General features: G+C 46.7%; 1 protein-coding gene across 1 annotated transcript in view; it reads right to left on the reverse strand.

Moving 5' to 3' along the window:
* Nucleotides 1-20346, reverse strand: part of LOC144931718 (intermembrane lipid transfer protein VPS13B-like) — a 301466-nt gene that overhangs the window by 198023 nt on the left and 83097 nt on the right. Inside the window, 1 exon segment of the mRNA XM_078855932.1 lies at nucleotides 5702-5839. Coding sequence (XP_078712058.1) covers nucleotides 5702-5839 — 138 coding nt within the window.

Genomic DNA, 20346 nt, shown 5'->3' on the forward strand with positions numbered 1-20346 from the left:
GATCCCGTCCTCAGGTGCCGCGCGCCTGACGTCCCCCAAGCCGCCACCTGCGCCGTCTCCGCTGGATTCGGGAGAGGAGAACCCGTCGACCCGGCCTACTGCTCTTCGTGAGGAGCCGGGTTCGATGGGACAGTTGCATATTCCCCCCGGGACCTCCAGGGTGAGCGAGCCCACCTCCCCTGGGGGCCCGGCCACACGGACTCGATGAAAGACTCGGTTTTAGCGATCCCCATGCACACAAGCTCCCACACTGTCAGTTGGTTGTCGCGCTCGGTGGGCCGTATCGGCTATTGGCTGAACCTAGCCTTTATTGTGCTGTTACACGATGAAGGTGGGAGGTGTTGGTGATGGAGGGGATTCCGAGCGTTCGCGAGTTACTGTTTTTTTTCTCGTGTTGTTGTTCTGGGCTCATGTCCTTTTTCCCCATTGGTTATGTACATTTGTAAATAGTGTATATATTGTATAGGTGGGCTTGGGTATTTAATGGGTGTTTGTTACTGTTATTGTTGAGGCACACATAGCGTTATTCACTTTTTACTCACTTTTATCACTTACTCACTTGGTTCGTTTAAGGGGGAGTTGACAGCCGGGACGGCTGCTACGAAGGGGGGGGGGGGGGGTGATGTAGTGACATCTCGGATGTCATTGAGTGGTGCCGGCCCTAGAAAGGCATGGCGTGCGATGTACTCACATCGCGGACATCACGTATGTAGCGACATCGTGGATGTCACTGGGAAATGCCGGCTCTAGTGAGGCACGGCGTGCGATGTCTTGCCATTGCAGACACGCCGTATATGTGGGTGTAGTACCAGCCCTGGAGGGGGCTCGGTGAGCGCTGAGTGACAGCGCTGAGTGGCACCACGCTCCGCGTGTAGTGCTGACCCCTACAGGGTAGGGTGTGCGAGTGCAGGCCACGGGAACGAGGTTACTGTGGGCCATGGCACTCTGGTTGACCCCGAAGGACACGTGACCAGTAAAGTCGAAATGGGGCCCCCAGGTGGGGGCTAGGGGGTGGTCACGTGTCGGGGGAAAGATCCTACGGGAAGGGTCGAGAAACGACAAGAGGTTTCTCGAAGGTGGTCGTGGCCAAGGGCGGGGCCAGCCACGACCTGGGAGCATACAAACCGGGTCCCCACAGGGACCGAGGTTCAGCGTTGTTACCGTCATCTGAGGATCTACGTTCTACGTCCAAGAAGAGTCACCAACACGTGGACCTGGACCCAAGCCGGGCTGCGGTCCGTCGTAGCTAACTCCTAGTGTGTTTAGAGTAGATTAGTCTGGTGGTCCACCACCATAGGCTGTTATCTGGTAAAGGGGCAGTTCCATGTCCGATTCAATACAGTACACAAAATCCGTGATCTGATCCCATCCGTAAAGGATGTCATTCCTGGTTTACAGTACCCTGGTGTCTACAAACTGAGTTGCATCTGTAGCGATTGTTATATTGGGGAAACGAAACTACATGTATCTGACCGCATTCGCGAGCACAAGTCAGATTTGAAACACGGTGGGACGAATTCTTCTGCCGTGGCTGACCATTGCCTCAACGCTGTGGGTTCTCATGATATTGTTTTCTCCGACACCAAAGTTCTCTGCAAGCCGTCTGGATACCACCAAAGATTTGTCCATGCAGCCATCGAGATATACAAACATAGACATAACTTTAACCGAGAAGATGGATTCAAATTGAGCAATCATTGGAAGGATGTTATTAACCAAGTTAAACTTTAGCTGCTTTAAAGTTAGGAAAAAAACGCCACTTTTTTCAAATTTCATTGCTGTGGATTTCACACCTGATGATGATTGCTTGTGTTGCAGTCGAAACGTAGTGAGAATTTTTTATTGTTTTGTATTTTTTAAATGTTATTATTTCCCTTCTACGTCACTTTACCGAAATAACCAAGAACATGAATCCCTGCAGTCACGAAAGCTTTAAATCAAAAAGTAGCTTATCATTAGAAATTAATCTAAATGTGGAGGCAAAAACCGAGGCACCCGGAGAAAAATCCATGTGACTACACGGAGAATATGCAAACTCCAAATATACAGCAGGCGTCAGGGTCGGGATTGAACCCACGAGCTCCTGCATACCAGGCGAGGCAGTTAATATCTCGCCACCGTGGCACCCCATACTGTAGATGTAGCCAATGTTCCACATATGGATGCAATTTTAACAGCTCTGGCACAGTGTGCACAGCTTCTCGCTTCTAGCATGTTCGACTAATTCTGTTTTTAACATAACAGCCCGGCACACTGCTTTCATTAGCATCATCAGCAAGAACACGCCGGCTGATGAGGACCCCAGAACAGAGCAGAAGGGGGGTTCACGTTAACCTGCGGAAGTTCCACAGTGCTTATTCCTCTAAACTGTGCGTCATTTAGCTAATAGTTAAAATAAATTGGAGATTGTGTGTCTTGAAATCGTGGTGAACCGTGATGTGTCTTTTATAAATAAATGGCACCTCCAAATCTGGGTGGGTGTGGCGCTCGCCGGTACTGTCGGTAACTTGCTCGGCACATGTTCGAGCGTGAATATTTTCCGGACATTTTTTTTTTTTAAACAGAGATCAACCAATGCGAAACTAAACTAATGTACCGACCGGGCTCCCAGCTTTACATATCTGTAGCCTCTGAGGAGTAAAACGACAAACAGTTTTCCGGTAAACAAAACAGAGGAGCAGGCAAAAGTCCTCTTCGTGTATCTCTCTCTCGCCACATCGATCACAAACGCGTTTCTTACACAACCCATCAGCCCAATGGCCTTCTGGGAATGCGGTCGGGGAAAAACCTGGACCTGTGTCGGCATGAACAGTCTCATCGGCAGTGTCAGCCTTGGACAAGGACTCTGTTAGATGTGAGGCCTCGTTCGATGCAAAAACTACAATACATGAGGACCTTGTTGACAAAAGTGCACTCCCTGACGGCTGCATTGGCTGATAGGATGTGTAAACAGACTTGTGTTGTTAATGTGCAGAACAAGGGCGCTGTGGTGTACGGTGCTTTTTTTTCTGGAAGACTTTGCAGTTTTTTCCTGGATTTTTCTGTTTGCGCATAGTCACTTAAAGATGTTTTCTTGTTCATGTTTTTGTTTTTTGTTTGTTGCGGTTGCACCCGATTCAAGAGCCGAATGGCTCACAGGGCTATACCAAATAAATGAAACTGAAAACTGAAAAAACTGTGGAGAATAACGGCATTTTATTACTATTTTGCATTATATATCGGCATAGTTTTTCATCTAACCGGGTCTCTGATCTAACGTAGAGGGTCCTTTGCTACAAACGTCTGGCAGCTCACCAGCGTGGGTTTAACGAAGCCCGACTGCCGATGTGACATCGAATGTCGAAACCGGTCGAGCGTTTGCGTCTAACATACCAATGCTGTTGGAAAAAAAACACACTTTCCAGATACTCTATAGGAGCAACGCTAACTGTACGCACGCACAGAGTATGCATGCAGTTCATATGAGGGTTACAATTTGACTTACGCCCCAGAGGGTTACTCACGATTTGCTAAAAAACGCAAAACATGAAACTTCACCGCACTATAGAATGTGATGCACGCAAATTGCGATGTGCTTAACAACAAAAAACTCCGGAAAGGTTAACAGTGCCAAAGGGCTACACCGGAGCAAATAAATAACCACGAGGAAATGGCAAAATCAAACAAACACGGGCGGGCAAGGCAGAGCGCGCACTGTCACAGCAACAAAAGTAAAGCATAAACATTACATATTGCAGCCGGTAAGTGTGGGCGAGTGTATGCCTGCCGGCGGAGCCGGCTATCTTGGGCCACACAAGAGGCAGACAAGGCTGACATGCTGGGAAAGCAGTCAGCTCTCCACACGTGCGGACAGAGACCTACTACGACAACGCTGCTGCTGCTGCTACAAAACGCCCCAGGTGACAGGAAGCTGCCATCGTCACCAACCTCGTCGGTGCAGAAATATAAACACGCCAGATGACAGCAGTTCGCACGAAAGATCTACGTGCAAGAATGCTCCTATCTCAATGGTAGGGCAATATGAAAACTCTAATTGCGTGCTGTGAAAATAGCCGAGAAGGCGTGTGTACAGTAAAGATCTGGAAGCTGTGTGACGGTAGGTGAGTAAAAAAATAAATACGATGGAAAATAAATTAAGAGTAGTGCAAATGTATAGTGTAGAACAGTGGCTATGAACCCAGCAACCTGATTTCGATTCCCAGCGATGGCTAATCATCAGTGACAAGTTACATCTGAACCTGTCCTTGGCACCGCTTTTACCAACCACAATGACCAGCATGGCGAAGTATGACCTTGCCAAATGCAGGCGGCCTTCATCGAGCAGTGCAATGACGCCGGGCTGATGAATACGATCGTAAAATATGTATAAACCAACCCGTAACATAACGTATTAAAAACGAGAATTCATAATTAATCAAGATTAAGTGGACCCTGCGCGGGTAATGGAATAGCGTTGTGAATAAGATGCTGCGCGTGATTTGTGCATCCTGAAACCGCACCATTTAAACAAAGAGTTAAATTAGAGACAGGAAATATTATGGCCCACTCAACGTGCATGCCCGGGCTGGGACTGCATAGGAAGCACCCCACCCCAACCCCACCCCCACTAACCCCCCCTCCCCTCTTAACACCCCCCCCCAACGCCTCTAACTCCCCCCATCCTACAAGAATGCTCCTATTCAAGGTTAGGATAGAGAACTCGAAATTCCTCTGTGCGCACAATAAGACAAAAGGTGGCACGTGTTCTGTTCAGCGAACTGTCACGCAGGTGAAATAAGGGGGACCACATTATTCGGATAAGTTAACTGGCATATCAGTTACAACGCAAACGAATACGAATAGGTTGGAGCAGTGGCAGCCAGGCGTGGTGCTGGCCACTCACCCCCCTCGTGTGCCGTGCCGGCCTTCATAGGTGCTACTCGCTAACAGCACTTGCCCCTTCAACAGTCTGCTCAGGCTATATACGGGGGATCTTTGTCTTTTTTTTGAAGTGGCACGGTGTGTAGCACACTGTGCTGTGATCTCAGTGACGTGAAAACGACACATTGACTAATGTCGGCGTATAACCCCCCCCAAAAAAAAAAGCTCATCATGAGCATAATTGGCCACAAAAGCCTCCGTGTAAAAGTCAGTGACACGACTCTGATTCCCGGCCATAGGTGACATCAGTGGTGAGTGATATTCAAAGCACTGCGACGATGCAATGCCCCTTAAGTCGCTTGACCCTCTAACCCAGGTCAGAGTGCAAGTGGTGCTTCATCACACAAGGTGCCGCCCCCCCCCCACCCCTTCTTCACCATGGGTTGCCATCTCTAATGTAGATAAAAAACGACGATGTATCATCGGAAACAATATCTCAAGAGGGCCCGAAGAGGGGGAGTTCTGCGTACAAACGCATCGTCTTGAACGGTGTGTTATAACGCAACTAATAACAAAAAAACTGGGAATTTCATCAATGTTCCACGGAGGAGTCACGGGTTTCTCAGGACAGCCACCTCAAACAGAGAACGATCCTGGGGAAAAAACAGGACAAGTGGCAACCCTACTCTTCACCACCACCACCACCACCGAGTGGCATGTGTTTAACTACACCGCTCACATTGCTCCCGGCCGAAAGAGGAATTGTGTCAATTGTGCTGTACAGCGCGCCGGCCAGCGGGGGGGTCTAACGGAGCCTGAGACAAACGCCGAGGATGCCCACCTTGCAGACGAGCCCAGGCTTGCAGAGAGCCCAGGCTGCCGGACACGGCCCAGAGAGTGGGCGTCGTGCAGCTCTTGATCTCCAGACTCTGCAGCGTGCACTCGAGCAGGGGCTGGTCCACGACGCCGCCGCCAGCACCTGCGGTGGGGTCCCACGCACAGAGAGACAAACACTAAGACCACGATCGCCCCCGCTCCACCACCCCGACGGTCAGCATTGTGGATTGCGCGGGTAGGTGATGTTGTTCAGAGCCTCGTCCACATGCACAACAACGACGACGACAAAAGTGGTAACAACAACGACCGCAATTCGCCACCAAGTGGTAGTGACGTCAGCACGGCGTCTGCGCCAGGCTAGGTGCACTGCGAGGCCCAGCAAAGTGTCAAAGGGTTGCTGACGGCAGGAGATAATCGCGCATAACACACGCGCACACATTCACAGAGCCTCTGTTGAGGATTGTGCCCCACAGCACTAAGAACGTACACACACACACACGCGCGCACATGAGACAATCGTCTCCTTATACAAATGGCAGGAGCAAGTGTTGTTAGCAAACACCTATTAAGCCCAGCACCATTCTTGGCAATTTTTGTTTCCCCAATGCAGATGTTTACTCACCACACCAGATGCTCATTTCAGGCCGAGTCAGCCTAGGGGAGGCTCAGAAACGATTCATAAATCATTCTCTACACATGTTAGCCTTGGCCGGGAATCAAACTCGGGTCATTGGGTTCGTAGCGTAGTACGCTAACCCCTATACCACCACTCCGTCATTAACACCTAGAAGGAAATACTGATCAACACGACGCGATCATTACTATTGTAGAGAAGGGATGTCCCCAAATGCACCCTCTCAACGACGCTCACTGCGTGCATCCCTTCTCTACACTATTAAGCAACAAAACAGGGACTAATAATTATATTCGTTATGCAATCCATACAGCTGTAATAGTATATGCAGGTCATAGATTATTTTCTAATGCACCTTTCCTTTCCCATTAGTTCTGGCTATCATTATGACACTCCATATGGGGGAATGCCAGAAAACTACAATGGCTGTACAAATAATCCGTGGTATACTGGGGGGATAAACACACGGGTTCGGCCAACAGAGAAGTGTAATCCCTGTTATGCTGATCAAAGTCACAGAAGACCCTACAGCTCGCTTGCCAACGGTCTGTGCTGCTACAATCACTACCATGTTTGGTCATTCACCAGACTCTGAAAAGCACCTCTATTTAAGCCTGATGGCAAGATCAGGCCGGCAAGGCTATGAACAACAATATGGGCAAAAATGCGATATTGAGCACAGCGATTAAATACACAGCACGAGCAGATAAACCTTAAACAGTTATTGGCTTGTTTGGTTGCTTAGCCACTGTCAGATTTGTGGAACACTCCGTACAGCCATGCAGAGCGCACAGGAAGGAGGTCAGTTTCCCAGCAGAGCTCAGACCACAAGACACATTAGAAGCCCTTACGAACATGGCTTTTAATACCCCCAATGCCAAATTAAAGCCATAACCCTCATTCACCTCCACATGACACAACCATCGGCCACCACCACCCCAACCGCTCCAGAGACTTCCGTTCAGCGTAGCCGTATTACCATTGCAAGAGACATGGATACAACCGCGTGCCTGCGTTTTACATATTTACAGCATTACGACTTGTTTATTATGGACGTCTGTAAACATGTGGTAAAATTAAAAGTGAATATTTTCTCTGTGAGTTAAGTGCCCTTAACTTGGGGCACCAGGGGGGTTAGGTCACACTTCTGGTTTGGCAGATTGGGACCTCCTAGGCTTGAGAGGACAACCGCCAGCCGCATCACCCACACACAAAGACAAAGATCTCCCTTGTAGCCTTCACAGAATGTTGGGGCAAGTGCTGTTAGCGAGCACCTATGAAGGCCGGCATGGTCACATGAGGGGGTTGGATGGCCAGCACCACGCCCGGCCGCCTTTGTCACCCTCGTGACGATGTTTACACATCGCACCAGGTACTCATTTGAGGCTGAGTTGACTTAGGGGACGCCCAGAACTTTGGGTCTTCAGGTTCGCCGCACAGCGCGCTAACTGCTGCAGCACCACTCCCCACGGTCACAGACACACATGCTCATTCACAGATGCACACGCTCACTCACATGAACGCATATACATGCAGGCTTACACACACGCACATACGCTCACACAAAGACAAAGATCCCCCACATAGCCTTAACGGACTGTTGGGACAAGTGCTGTTAGCGAGCACCTATGAAGGTCGTGGGGGTGGGTGGACAACATGACAGGCAAACGCTCACTCACATACACGAATGTACATGCAGGCCCACACAAACACACATGTACGCGCAAACCCACACACACGGGTACATGCACAACAACAACAACTGCCGTTCGCCACAAAGTGGCCGGTGACATCACCACGGAATTTAATCCAGGCTAGGTGCACTTTGAGGCACATGCACACACGCGTGCCTATGTATGCATAACAAAGACAAAGAGCCCCCGTATAACCTGAAAAGGCTGTTGGGGCAAGTGCTGTTAGCGAGGACCTATGAAGGCCGGCAAAGCACACGAAGGGGTGGGTGGTGAGCACTACACCCAGCCAATTTTGTTTACACACCACACCAGGTTCTCATTAAAGGCTGAGTCGACCTAGGGGAGGTCCAGGACCGGTTAAGATATTCGCCACTGAGGCAGGAATCGAACCCGGGTCGCCGGGTTCGTAGCGCAGCACGCTAACTGTTGCACTACCGCTCCCCACACACACACACGTACATGCACGCTCGTTCACACATGCTTGCTCGGACACATATATACTTGTTTCAAATCCAGCAGCCTGCTTTAGCTCCTTGAGTCGCTCATTAAAACTCAGAATGAATCGGTGATGCAGTGAGTCTGTGCCTTCTTGATTGTACCACGTGTGAGCCTACTGACAAAAATTAACTCATTTTGCAAGAGAGCCCTTCCTTCACTTGTCTACAAAATGTAGACAAGTGAAGGAAGAAAGTCGTTTGATTATGGACAGTGCAAAACTGAAACAAGTAATAAAAAAATAAACTACATGCAGTGATTCGGAGACGAGGTTTGTAGGAGGCACCTTCTTTATTGCAACAGTCACGGTCTCGTCTACTCACTCTCTACAGTCGCATAGCCTAGCTTGTACACAATACTAGCCGTCTAACACCGACGGCGCTGACTGAGACAGCCAACAACTATCTGGCAGCGCAATATCTAGCGGAGACGCTTAGCGACGACGGTGAAGAGACGACAGAACCGTCAGCCCTGAGCTCCCCGCTCTCGGCTCCTTTTATGCTCCCAGCGCGCCCTGGCTCCGCCCTAGCCGCGCCTCCCTTCTCGAACCCTCCAGACGGGGTCCTCCGTGACCCTTGCCCTAGTTCCTCCGCCCTGCCAACACACACCGTGCTCACGCTCACCGGCGTGTGCATTGTCTGTCCACCACAGTTGCCGCTGCTGTCCACCAGCCGGCACTATTACACTACACGTGCATGACATACGACTGCAGAATCATTGTATATGACGACAGCCTCGAAATTGTGTTCAAAATGTGATTATTGTTATTCTTTGTCATCGGATTCCACGTCACGCAACCACCTGAGGCCACCGCGCGGGAGCAGCGTGAGTGAGCTGTAAACTCTCATAGCGTTACAAAGTCTGCGAAAAATCGAATTCCAATACGATTTTTGTTTGTTTGTACGTGTGTGGAAATCATTGATGACTGGATTGACCGTCAAGTAGAACTGCATTTGTTATTGTTGTTGTTTTACTGCCTTGCCCAAGCTTGCACTTGTAATTCATGTAGTAATGCAATTTGTAATTCTGCTGCTTTATTCATATTGACTTATTTATTTTTCAGCGACTTGCTTTACTTTTCTCTATCTTACCCCAGTATCCTTTGTTGTATTTTTTGTTGATGTAACTTTCTGACCTGCCCCTACTTGACATCTGTTAAAAAGAGCTTCACAGCTCATCAGATTCCTCCAGTGGAAATAAAGCTCCAAGTCTGATTCTAAATCAAAGGAGGCTTCCCGGACTGGAACCCCAAGACATCCCAATAGCCCTGACTCTGAACTAAATAAACCATTTATTTTATTTTATTTTACCAGGTAAAGCCCACTGAACTATATAGCTCTTTTTCATAAGCAACCTGGCCACATATGATAAGCTCCCCCCCTCTCCTCCCCCTTAACTTGTATTTAAGAACTTGCATCTTGGAATCCCTGCCTCACTTGATGCATCAAATCTGGCTGTGACGGTCCCACCTGATGACGGAGACTTGTGTTGCCTCCGAAAGGTCGTGATTTTTTATTATTTTATTTTTATTAATTTTAATTTAATTTTTTTTTACCTACGTGACTTTACCGAAAAAACTAAGAGTATGAATCCTTGCAGTCAAATACACTAAACGCACGTTGATTCTAAATGTGGAGGGAAAACCAGAGGACTTGGAGGACCCGGAGAAAAATCGAAACTACCACGGGCAGACAGACATGCAAACTCCAAATATACAGCAGATGTCACAGGGTCAGGAGCGAACCCACGACCTCCTGCAGACCAGGCGAGGTAGTTAACATCTTGCCACCTCAGCTCATGCAATTCTAAGCATGACTGCTAAATTACGGGAATATGAAAATACAAATAATTTTAAGGCGATGGCACTTCTTCACTCAGCAGTGGTCGAGCAACATCTCTGCCAACTCACGACTGGATTATTCCACGTGATTGGACGGACATTTCCACGAAGGCACGCACGTATGAAAATGCCTTTGGGAAAAGCTAGGTTCGAAAGATAATTACCGTATTCTGTGAGAGTGAGGGTCCATGGGAAAAAAATTACAAGGAAAAGCTCTATCTATATATATTCCGCTGCTGGCAGAAATAAGCGACAATAATTACAGTACGGTGTATATATATAACCTTGTGGGTTAAATCAAAAGAACAGAAAGGCCTGGCGCTAATGGTCAGGGGAATAGAGGCCTCTGTAGGAGGGCATATTCTCAGTGAGACTGTCAAACAGTAGAAACCACCTGTTACCGACGGCAGAAGACCACATCTCTGTCGAGTAAAGCAACAGAGTGGAGACCAGGGGGGGACTATATAGCCTTAAACTGTTTAAATGCGCAAGACACTGGAACGCTTTCAGAAACGTTTCTAGAGTCTGACTTTCGCATTAACGCAATGCTACAAATGCCAATGTGAGTTATTTGCATTCAAGCAGGCTTGTTTTTCTTTTCGTTTTTTTTACGTACAATGGTTTACCTTCAGTGTCTTATCCAGATGAATAAAATAAAACCCTCAGTAATCAAGTATTATACCTGCACCGAAAGCACAAGCATTGCCAGATTTCTACTTTACAATGTCACGTGCAATTTTCCACCTAAACTCAATAGATTGTGGTGTTTAACAAGCATGAATAGTACCGGTCTCCAATGCACTTTTTTACTTGGATGAAATGTATCTGAACATTTCATAGGCTGTATATATGCACACGTCCTTCTTAAACTTTTAGCTACTCGTGAACAAGATAAAAACTGCATACGGTCGTCATACTCTGTCGAATAAATGCATCTCGGAATCAGTTAATGCGTTTAAGTCCAATAAGCCGCATGCGATGAATTTCACCCAATCACAGTTAATCGCAGTTATAATCAGGACATTACTCAAACAAAAATGTGTCTGTTACAACGCGTGACAGCGGCATTGGCCGTTGAATAAAAAACTATTTTGATTTGGAAAATATTCCGTAAGTCAATCAAATTATTTGAATGTAAGCAGGGTAACTTTACTGATAATAAGTTACATGATCTCTCCTACTTCTTAAAAAAGTTCCCATTAGATAACCCCCCCCCGCTCCTGCTTAGACACGACAGAAAACGCGGTGCATTGCAGCCACAAGGACATGAATGTCAGTTCAATCATTTTAGAGCGTATAATAAATTACTACACTGCACCAACCTAACACAGTTTTCTCATCATTATTATCGTTAATAATTCACATCGGGTGTGCGCTTACATAGATATGAATGTATGCGCACGTTACAAAACGTACGTATCCTTGTTAAAAAAAGGTTTGAATAACAAAAACCAGATGAGAGAGATCACGGGTTTAAAATATTACGTGGGTATAATGTAACGTGTATTTTATTTCAGCAGAAAATCACGTCTATTGCTTTTGAGACTTAGCACTCTGACATCATAATAACGCGCCCATGCAGTGTCTAACGCGAGGTATTTTACCAATGCCTAAAGTACTTTAACGCGTCAAAAAAAAGTCCGCCTTCGTGTGAATGGCAGAGTTGTCAAAAATAATAAGCATAATTCCCAAAAAATATTGCAGCTCGTAATACGGCTGTGTTTCCTTAACACCTCACAGTCCCCTTTTGGAAATTACTTGACCATTCAAGTGAAGGGCACGAACAAGAAAAACAGAGCCGAGTGGTAGGAAGACCTAAAATAACTGCTGGCATGCGTAAATAAAACGAGCAACTGCTGAAGCCAAAAGCTGAGTAAACTTGAACTGCATAACAGCTTTTGCAAAATGTAACAACTGGACGAAACCCAAATACAACCGAGTATTAAATTTCCTACTTTGTCCAAAATTCCCCTACACTGGTAAGAAAGAAAGAAAGTAACATCCACACTTTGAGAAGCCCTGAACATATCAGCGGTGAGTGGGCGCAGTGGGACACATGCCCCCTCACAGCCTGTGCATCATCTTCTCTCCCCCTTTCCGCTTTGTCAAGGTTCCCACCACCGTACGTGCCACACCTCACCGAAACCCCGCCTCCGCTACATGCGCCACCAACGCTTGTGTTACAAGGAGTCTCATTCAGGACATCTCAGAACATGCCCAGCGATTCATCGCAAGCAGCAAGGTGCAACCGGTCGACCGAGTAGAGTGCGGTTCGCCACTTTGCCGCGCGCAGGTTGTTCCCACCTTCTTGAGACCACGAACGGAAGTGCAATCTCGGGATAGCAAAGTTTTTTCTGTTTCAATTGGAGGTTCGCTCGCGCTGGCAATCGGCGGACTCGGATACCGACGTGCCAAGTGACGAGAGAGCTGAGCTGCATTGGCTTCCTGTTGCCGAATAAATACATTACGAAGTCACACTCATTGCGCACAAAGTGTTTGCCACAAATTAAATCACAATAGCTTGCCGATCTCATCAAGGAGCATAAACCATCACGTAAAACTCCGATCATCGCAGCGGCTATTAGCTAACCATCAAACAAAGACGGTCACTGCATCGCGCGCTTTCAGATGCCCTCCCGCGGCCGCCTGGAACGCTCTTCCTTCCGATATTATGAATCCCCTGGGTACATGCACTTTTAAATCTAGAATGAAAACTCAGTTCTTCAGAACTGCTTCTTGAGTTGAGTTAATTGTTGTGCTTCGCCCACACCTCCGACGAGCACGGTTGGCTGCGTACGGCGCAAAAGAAGTTCAACTGACGTACGTACATAACGCCAAACGAGAGCCGCATGGAGTGGATGGATGTGCTGGCTCCGAGGGGGTCGGTCTCCCTGGGGAGGGGGGGGGGCTGGTGTAATGCCGGAGCCCTGATGGGGAAGAGACCAGACTGCCCTCTTTCCTTCTCCCCTGCCAGCGGCATGGTTTCAATTAGGCTACGGCATAAGGCTTACATCGCCATATCCCATTTCACACCGCGGCTACGAAGGTGGAAGCCGGTGTGCGAAGGGGATCGGGATGCTAAAGGCAGGGGGGGGAAACAGCTCCAATTCAAACACCACAATTTACGCTCGGAGTACAATTGCTCTTTATCAGTGTGTTATCTAAGAGAACTGCGAATGGTGAAACAATCACACAGTACCGATGTTTTCACAAGCAGGGTTCAAAATGAGCCACTTACATGCGAGGCTGTTTAGCACTTCTGGTTAGGCAATATAATTAATTACACTTGGGAAAATAACCGTTTTTAATTTGCAGAAGGCCTACTGAATTCTGAATGGTTGGTTTTTGCTTTTGATTATTTTTTTCTACTTTTGTTTTTCTTTCTTTATTTTTGGCATTAGCGTGTAATGAACAGCAGGATGAAGGTTGCGCACTGGGCAAATATTTTGGCCCCTGCCGTGAGCGTTCGTCATCATGAACCACATCCCATCCTCTGTTGGATGAACAGCTCACAACGTCGTCAGCATCCGTACAGTCTCGCGACGTAACAATCCATCTCGCTCCCGCGCACGAGCTCATCCCCATAGTTCCATCTCGACGGTTCCATTCCCTCCTTCAGCTGTTATTCCATCGCCAGTCTGGTCCATCAGCTATTATCCCTTCTAGCAAAGTATTCTTGCCAAGCCCACTTACTTATAGTATGAGTCAACATTATGTCTCTAAACCTGGGGGGGGGGAGCGGGGGGTGTTCCTCTGATACATGTTTTCCTCTGTCTCTAATTGCCAGCGTGCAACTCTCCACGCTGCTTTGTGTAATGTTCAGCTTCTGTTCCATGTTCTTTATTTCAGTCCATGTTTTCAACACATATCCCCCCAAGGCGCGCAAATCCGTAGTGATTGAAAACATCGTTCTTTCAACGCATCGGCACGTTGCTTTGCATTGTCAAATTAAACACTTCAAACGCGCACCCTGCTTTCGCTCGCCCCTTTTTATTCCACGATTTTGATCCCGGGCCACTTTCAATAATCGCCCCCGAGTGATACAAAATAATTTTTGCCGACACTGCATTGGCAGCGGTGTACAAGTGTAATGGGTTCAACTGAGTCGCAGACGTAGACTTGGAGGCAACACATATATTCAACTCCAACACACGGAATAACAACCTATGGTGGTGACCACCAGGCTAACTACACTAGTTACAACGTAACTGCTACTACGGACCGTGACCAACAGCTTGGGTCCGGGTCCACGTGTTCGAGACTCGTTGAACGGAGAACGTAGACGAACGTTTCTTCCAGGATGAACTACAACAACGCCGGTCCCTCTGGGGACCCGGCTTCTATTCTCTGCGGCGTGGCCGGCTCCGCCCTTGGCCACGACCACCTTCCAGAATCCTCGGGAAGGATCTGGGTCCCAATCACGTGACCACCCCTAGCCCCCACTTGGGGCCCCTTTGTAGACTTAACTGGTCACGTGTCCTCCCGGGTCAACCAGAGTGCTATTGCCTCCAGTATCCTCATCCCTCGGCCAGGACCCACGCATGGCACTGCACGCAAAGCGTGGTGCCATCCAGCGCTATCATTCAGCGCTCACCGGGCCCCTCTAGGGCCGGCACTGCACCCAGCCTGTTGACATCCAGCGGTGTCACGACACAAGTACGAATAACAGAGACAATCAACGCATTCGTCAATATCCCACCGTGGCCTTTCAATAGAAAAAGCAAATAATGCCCGACTTCTTGGGCAATGACCCTTCTTCGAAGCACACAGAGAAAGCCAAAGAGGTGAATTTGCCTCTCGTGTCATTGCCTAAAACGTCGCCAATTATTTACTTTTTATTCTAAATGCGGTGATACTGACAAATAAGTTGGTTTGTTTAGCCGTTTATACTGTTTTTTATTACCCCTCCAGCAATTATAAAAAATTTCAGCAAACTTGCTGTACATTACTATGTTTTTCTTATAATTATCTGTAGCATCATTTTGCAGCCTTTTTTTTAACACAACAAAGTTGTTCGATCACATCCTGGAGTTAATTTCCATTCGTCGGTATTATGATGACGCTTCCAGCGAACCTGAGATTGTTAACACTGTCACCATTTACCTTCATGCCTTTATTTCTCCACAAAAACCGCGATGGGCCTTCGGTTGTTGTTGTTTTTTTTAAACCTGCTCGTAACTGAATCGCCCGGAATGCGCCTGACGTCATCAGATCTTGGAAACTAAGCAGGGCTGAGCCTGTTTAGCGCTTAGATGGGCGGCCAACACGCATAAAAAAACCAGGTGTTAGGGCTGGTGTGGCTCATGTGGGGTGACATTTTTTCAGTGCAGAAGAATCAACCGTCGTACGCTCCAACGTCTATGTTTCTATGTTTCCCCGACTTCACTAACCTGCACTGACCAGTGCGATGCAATACGGTCAGGTAGCCCCCCCACCCCGCCCATGGCCAACGAGGACGTGGGGAGGGCCTCCGTCATCCTCGCAGCGCATGGAAAAAAAAGGGGCTCCCTCCACGCACGCGCAACGAGCGCGTGAGTGACGCGGTAAATAAAGTGGCTTTTGAGCGCCCCGGTGTGCTGGGGAGGAATGCACCTGCCCGCCAGCCCCGTGCCACCGCAAGGCAAAGGTCCCGTCGCACCCCCCTCCCCCCCGCGTCCCGCGTCCCTGGGCATCTGGGCCGAGCGTGAAACACGCAGAGTGTTTCCATCGGCTTTTCTGATGCACAACGTAGGGCTTTAATTTATGGGGTTGTTTTTCTTTTTATACCAACGTAATTAAATATCACGTAATGGTATCAAACGAACAGAACGTTCGCTTTCGGACCCGCATGCCAGTTACGCTCAAAGCAAAGTCATTCTTTGTGCATGCGGGAGGGAGGGGGGGCGGGTGGGGGCAGGTTTCATAATGTTTACTAAATTAAGGATGGATTTAAGATGTGAAAGTTAAGTCAATGTTGATTTAGATTTTTGTTTGCCAAAACTATGAATTGACATTCAATGTTGGGCTTCATAGGGATACCTCATTCATTCACTCATATCAGCTGAATGTGAGATGAAGACTTTTACAATCGGCAATCGTGGTTGATTTCAACATATTAACATAATTGTGTTAATGACATAGTTGACGTAACAAACAATCACTGTGTCTAATATGTATATTAGGTACGTTTAAATTTCGATTTAAAGCTTTCGTGACTGCAGGGATTCATCTTCTTGGTTCTTTCGGTAAAGTCACGTAGAAGGGAAGTAATAAAATAATAAAAATAAAACATAATAAAATAATTCTCACGACGTTTCGTGAGAATTATTTTATTACGACGTTTCGTGAGAATTATTTTATTATGTTTTATTTTTATTATTTTATTATTTCCCTTCTACGTGACTTTACCGAAAGAACCAAGAAGATAGGTACGTTTAATCAACAGAAGTGATGGAATTAATGATTATATCATTATACGACTCAGGAAATATAATCTCTTCCTTGACATTCCTGGCTGGCTGCTGGCTGGGCTCCTCTACACCCAACAAGACGTTTATCGTTCGTGGCTGCGGGCCGTTGCCACCAAAACGACGAAATAAGTTTTTAAGACATACAAGCGATAGCGACACTTGCAGGGGTGGGCGTAACGAATGCAGAGGACTGACACGGTTAATTTAAAATCGCTCTCACTTTTCAATTTGTGCTCTCATTAACTAGCTTTTAAGCCCAAGGACGGGTGTATATTGCAGCAAATGTGAAATATTCAATAGAGAAATTGTTCAGCTCATGATTATTAATGAGAGGGGGGGGGGGGGTGCCCCATGTGGAGTGACGTCACCCGCTCATAGTTATTGTGGAGGGGTGCAGCATGTGGAGTGACGTCACTCCCTCATGGTTATTCATGGTTATTGTGGAGTGCAGCATGTGGCATAACGTCACCTGCTCATGATTATTAATGAGGGGAGGGGTGCGGCATGTGGAGTGACGTCACCAGCTCATGATTATTAATGAGGGGAGGGGTGCGGCATGTGGAGTGACGTCACCAGCTCATGATTATTAATGAGGGGTGCGGCATGTGGAGTGACGTCACCTGCTCATGATTATTAATGAGGGGAGGGGTGCGGCATGTGGAAGTGCGCGACCTTCTTGTGCGTTAAGTGTAAATTTCCACGCGGGCATGAATATTAATGAAGGGGGAGGGGCCTCTTTTGCAGTGACGTCACACACGGATGTAGCACTGTGCTGCGTATATTTATTTTTTACCGTCAATTTCTGTAAAGAAACGTCGTATCTGAAGCGACTTCACGTAAAAATTATTTAATTCAGCACGACCTTCCTGTGTTAGTGTAAAAATCCACCCACTCATGAATATTAATGAGGGGGGGGTGCGTCTCATGTGGAGTGACGTCATGCGGGGGGTGGGTGGGAAAACCACAGCAAGAACATGTTCTTGCTGCTGATGATGATTGCTTGTGTTGCAATCGAAACGTCGTGATTTAATTGATTTTATTTTATACCTACGTGACTTTACCGAAAGAAGCAAAGAGTAATGTCAATCTTTCGCCAACATATTCTTTAAATCATAGAAAAAAAATATTAAAAAACTCACAACACATTATCTCGGCATTTTATTTAGTTAAAAAAGCGGATTATTTTTAGTACAGATTACTTTTGGTTACACTTGTAACTGTGTTACTGCTGCATATTTATCTGAGTTAAAGGCAATGCCCGAAACTGCTGGACTCAAATATATGGCACGGTGCAGCATGCTGAACTAATTATGTAAAAAAGCTCATATCATTATAAAAGCACCAATTTATCTCAAAACCGAATACTTTTAAAATCCAGTCGCCGTAACTCACCACCTCGTTCATAATCAACGTTTTTGGGTTTAGATCGCGTTATTTATAAATGTGTCGTAACCCTCCACCACCCGACACGGCCAATCAGCAAAAAAGTGTCACGTTGACTACTTTAGCCCACCGGTGTGCTGAAGAGTGGCATCCACAACATTTACAAAAAAAATTTCATCCACAATATTTACAATTTTCTTTTGTGGCCGAAACGTCGTGAGAATTATTTTATTATGTTTTATTTTTATTATTTTATTATTTCCCTTCTACGTGACTTTACCGAAAGAACCAAGAAGATGAATCCCTGCAGTCACGAAATGCTTTAAATCGAAACGATATTGTCAGTTACGCTATTCCCGGCGCAAACTACATCCTAAGCTGAAGGTACCCCGCCAATTTGTTTGCTGATGTTTTCTGGGTTCATGTATCGGGCACTGTTGCGTGCTGCGGGGAGAGCATATGCCCAATCTATGAAGGAACTCGGCCCCAAGCATTTGCCCAGACAAAATTAGAAACGTTGCTTGCGTGAAAATAAGAGTAAACAGCTCCAATAGCCGTAATCGTTTCTAAAATGTAACACATCTGCTGTAAAGTTTGAGGGTTTCCACCCTTTATCGTCTAAGCAGAGGCCCAATATTTACGGCATTCTCGCAAAAGGCCTGCGCACCTGAGCGAGGCCAACGCCACGGAGGGCAGGCGAGCGCGCCTTTGTAGGCGAGCCAAGGGGCATAAATCCGCCGTCGTAATAAACGCACAATTTTCAGTTCCGCTGGTAAATGTGTCAATACCGCCTTGTTTCCCAAAGAGCCCCGAAATGATTTTCACATGTCTGGCTCTGGCAGCGCACACGCGGCCACCCGTGTGACATTTTACGGACACTTGCCCACGGCTGTAAAAGTCCTGCAGGGCTCCCGATCACCTTTAAAGAGGTTCTATAAAAAATGTGCGTGACGACTGCGCGGGCTGGAATAGTGTGGCTGGCGGATGACAGTCCGCAAACCAGCCCCAACACCTGCACGACACTATCCCCAACAACACCCGCAAACTACACCACGCGTCGAAGAGGAATGATGATTTTTCTTTTCTCCACCACCCTTAACATCCACAAAACATTGGCAGAAATATTTCGTGGGCACGCACGCGCGAGCGCGAGCGCTTCCACGCCGTTTCCAGTTACCGGGGACAAATTAAGGTTGACGGATTAAGAGAGCATAACATTTATGGGCATTTAATAAAGGGTAAGAGATTCCACTGCGACCATGTGTAAACTGCGGTTATGATCAAAATTATCCTCTCAAGGGCCACGTCACGATTTCTGCGGAGTTACTAAATCATGCCGTGTAACGTTAAAGTTTTACCCGGTTTAAAACAGAAAAAAAAAACCACAGGCACATGGGTTTTCCAGAGGTTTCAACACAGGTGCAGCTTTTGAAGTGTATAAAGACCCCGTACAGAGTCTGTGCTTCAAATTACTTTATTGCAATTTTATGTTGCAAAGAAAAGTATTAAATTCCTTGAAAGTGCCCATACTGTTTTAACCTGCTGCATAAAACAGAACTTGCATTTTTCTCCAAAATTGCAGCATCCATCTTAGGGTTGAGGTTTAACACTATTAACTGCGGGCCTCGCAGAGTGTAAAATGTAAACATGTGGGACAGTGAATGAACCATTAATCATTGTTATTGCAAAGTCCTAAAAATCTTTTCATCAAAAAAAAAAGTTCTTCGTTACATTTACAGTGTGTGTGTGTTATTTGAATCTTTTCCAGATATATAATCTGTAGTTACGTTATACAATTACAAAAACGAGAGAAATGAACAGACGTTCAAATATAAATCAAATTTGTTTTCAACAGAAGATGTAAAATATTCATTAGAGGAGGAAATTACATTCTACCAATTTTAATGTCCTGAGTGTAAGGTAACGCTAATTTGATCGTTTTTTTAATGTAATTTTCTCGTGAAAAATTGGCCCGGCCCGGTACTCATAATCGAAAAAGAAAGTGAAACTTCAGCAGGTAATGAGTAACGTAAAATATGAAGAGGCACACGTAACATTTTTTTTCTCTCCCAACTATGAGAACATAATTGTCTGTCCATTAAATGTCAAACAATAACATAACCGAGTATAACATTGCAACGCAAGTGTATCGTT

This window comes from Lampetra fluviatilis, chromosome 4 (assembly GCF_964198595.1).
Source record: "Lampetra fluviatilis chromosome 4, kcLamFluv1.1, whole genome shotgun sequence".
Classification (NCBI taxonomy): domain Eukaryota; kingdom Metazoa; phylum Chordata; class Hyperoartia; order Petromyzontiformes; family Petromyzontidae; genus Lampetra; species Lampetra fluviatilis.